Genomic DNA, 2139 nt, shown 5'->3' with positions numbered 1-2139 from the left:
GAAGCAGAGATACAAAAAGCAGCTGTAAAAGGCGGCCCCGTCCAGGAAACACACAGCCAGGTGTACGAGCTCTGAGCCAGCTCCCATGCTAGAGGATGAAGAGAGCACATCCAGTTAGTCACAGTCAGAGAAACAGGACTACACTGGTAAACAGGCCGATCTCCAGCATCTACAAACAAAACTTCCTTTGAGTCACTGGGCTTTCCCTGATCATTTGGCCTAAACCTAGAGACGCCATATGCAGCCACTGTTTCCATGTCTGCCCAACATGGAAACAGTTTGGAGGAGACGGTGCAGCTCCATCACATCACGCTGGACGTCTTCTCGTACCATCTCCGAGTCGGATTTTCAGATGGTCAAACCAAATTGGAAAAATATCCGCTTGATTAATGCATCTACGGCAGAGCGCTGCCGTGTTAGGGCGGCTTGATTCGCAACAGAAAACAGCATGAGAGTGAAGGGGCGAAATAATCAGATAATTTCATTTTTAAAATCCAACATGGTAATCCAGATTAAAATCCAATTCATCGCCCCGCCCTAGTTTTTCTAATGCAGCTTTTTTACTCTCACCGTGATTTTCTTTGTGTGTAACCTTTTTTTTTATTATTTGTTTTGTATTTTCTCAGGAAGGAGCATCTGCTCGGAAAGCCCAGACCCCGGCGCTGCAGCCGGTTCCCCGTCCAGGTCCGTAGTGATTTCTAAGCTCCACTATGCATCAGTTATAATCAATGAGCCGTCATCCTGTTGACATTTAAAGAGGGGCAGGAAAACATTTGGTTGTCACAGAATATTAGGATGTTCAGTAAGAAAAGAAGTCCTGTTCTGAGATGAGAGAGAATCTTTTCTTCTCTCAATAAGTGAAGCTAATTTGCTCTTCACCTGAAGCTATATTGGAAAACTGAGAGGGGAAAAAAAAAAACAGATTCTTTAAACTGATCCCTTCTGACTTCCTTTTATAAGACATGACCAAATCAAGAGAAATGTTCTGATGTCTGGATTAAATTGCTTGAATGAAGGGGCTTTTTGTCAACAGCAGAGTCACATGGCTGCTAGGCAGCTGAGGAGACACGGACCTAAACTGCTCCTGCAGTTTTTCCATGTTTTGGTTCCCTTCATGAAGCAAAAAAAGCAGCATCACTTTTATAGAAGAAAGTCACATTCTGGGGATTAACGTCTTAATGTAAAACCATCTTATTTCAGAGTTTTAAACATGTTTATCTGCAAAAATGTCATCTTTGTCTTTTTAGTTTCACAAGCCAGACCTCCACCAAACCAGAAGAAAGGTACACCTCTGCTGCATTTTCTATGACTATATACATATTATAAGGTATCTCCTAATCTTCTGTTCCTTTCTGAGGCTTTATTAACCTTTTTTTTGCAGGATCCCGAACCCCCATCATCATCATCCCTGCTGCCACCACTTCCCTCATCACAATGCTCAATGCTAAGGATCTTCTGCAGGATCTGAAGTGAGAATAACTCCATACTGAGGAAGGATTAGGTCACAGATATCTGCAATTTGATTTTATTTACCCACTTAGAAATTCTCTAAAGTTGGATAAAGCAGTTTTCTACTCTTTAATCACCAGATCCTGCTGTTCATTAATAATTAATTTCTCCTCTAAAGCTGTGCTCCCATTAAACTGAAAAGCAGAATTTGAACCGGCCATGAAGAAACCTCTTTGCTGTGCATAAGCATAAAAAAAGAATCAAATATAGAAAAAATAAACATGGAAAATACAAAATAAGAATTGGATGATATCCGGTTACATTAATGGATATGATGGTCCAAATAGTAGAACTGGACAGACATTATCAACTAAAGATTATTTCCTTCTTGGTTCCATTTCAGAACATTTTACTGAATAGGGGGGTATTTTTTTTACAGCGATAGCGGCGTGTTTAGCTGCAGCAGAGGAGCAGCGTTTGCTCTGGTGGTTTGTTCACAGCAGATGTTATGTGCCATAGATAAAATATTGTCCCCAAACTTTCACATAAGTTCACCCCTACCTTAAGTGCCATATAGTACCCTCTCTGTTAACCAGGGATGTTTCAATACAACCTTTTTTATTTTCTAATACAACAGATATTGAATCAATATATCTGCACAGATCATACATACTTTTATTTAGGGATGCA

At 40.3% G+C, this 2139-nt stretch overlaps 1 protein-coding gene across 1 annotated transcript in view; it reads left to right on the top strand.

Moving 5' to 3' along the window:
* The window catches only part of cdc73 (cell division cycle 73), a 39936-nt gene that overhangs the window by 25788 nt on the left and 12009 nt on the right, over positions 1 to 2139 (top strand). The window contains exons 11-13 of the mRNA XM_015371374.1: positions 627 to 684; positions 1248 to 1283; positions 1382 to 1469. Of these exons, the coding sequence (XP_015226860.1) occupies positions 627 to 684; positions 1248 to 1283; positions 1382 to 1469 (182 nt within the window). The remainder of the gene's footprint in view (positions 1 to 626; positions 685 to 1247; positions 1284 to 1381; positions 1470 to 2139) is intronic.

Source organism: Cyprinodon variegatus, unplaced genomic scaffold (assembly GCF_000732505.1).
Source record: "Cyprinodon variegatus isolate N-32 unplaced genomic scaffold, C_variegatus-1.0 Scaffold57, whole genome shotgun sequence".
NCBI lineage: Eukaryota > Metazoa > Chordata > Actinopteri > Cyprinodontiformes > Cyprinodontidae > Cyprinodon > Cyprinodon variegatus.
This window is presented reverse-complemented; position numbering and strand designations above follow the sequence as displayed.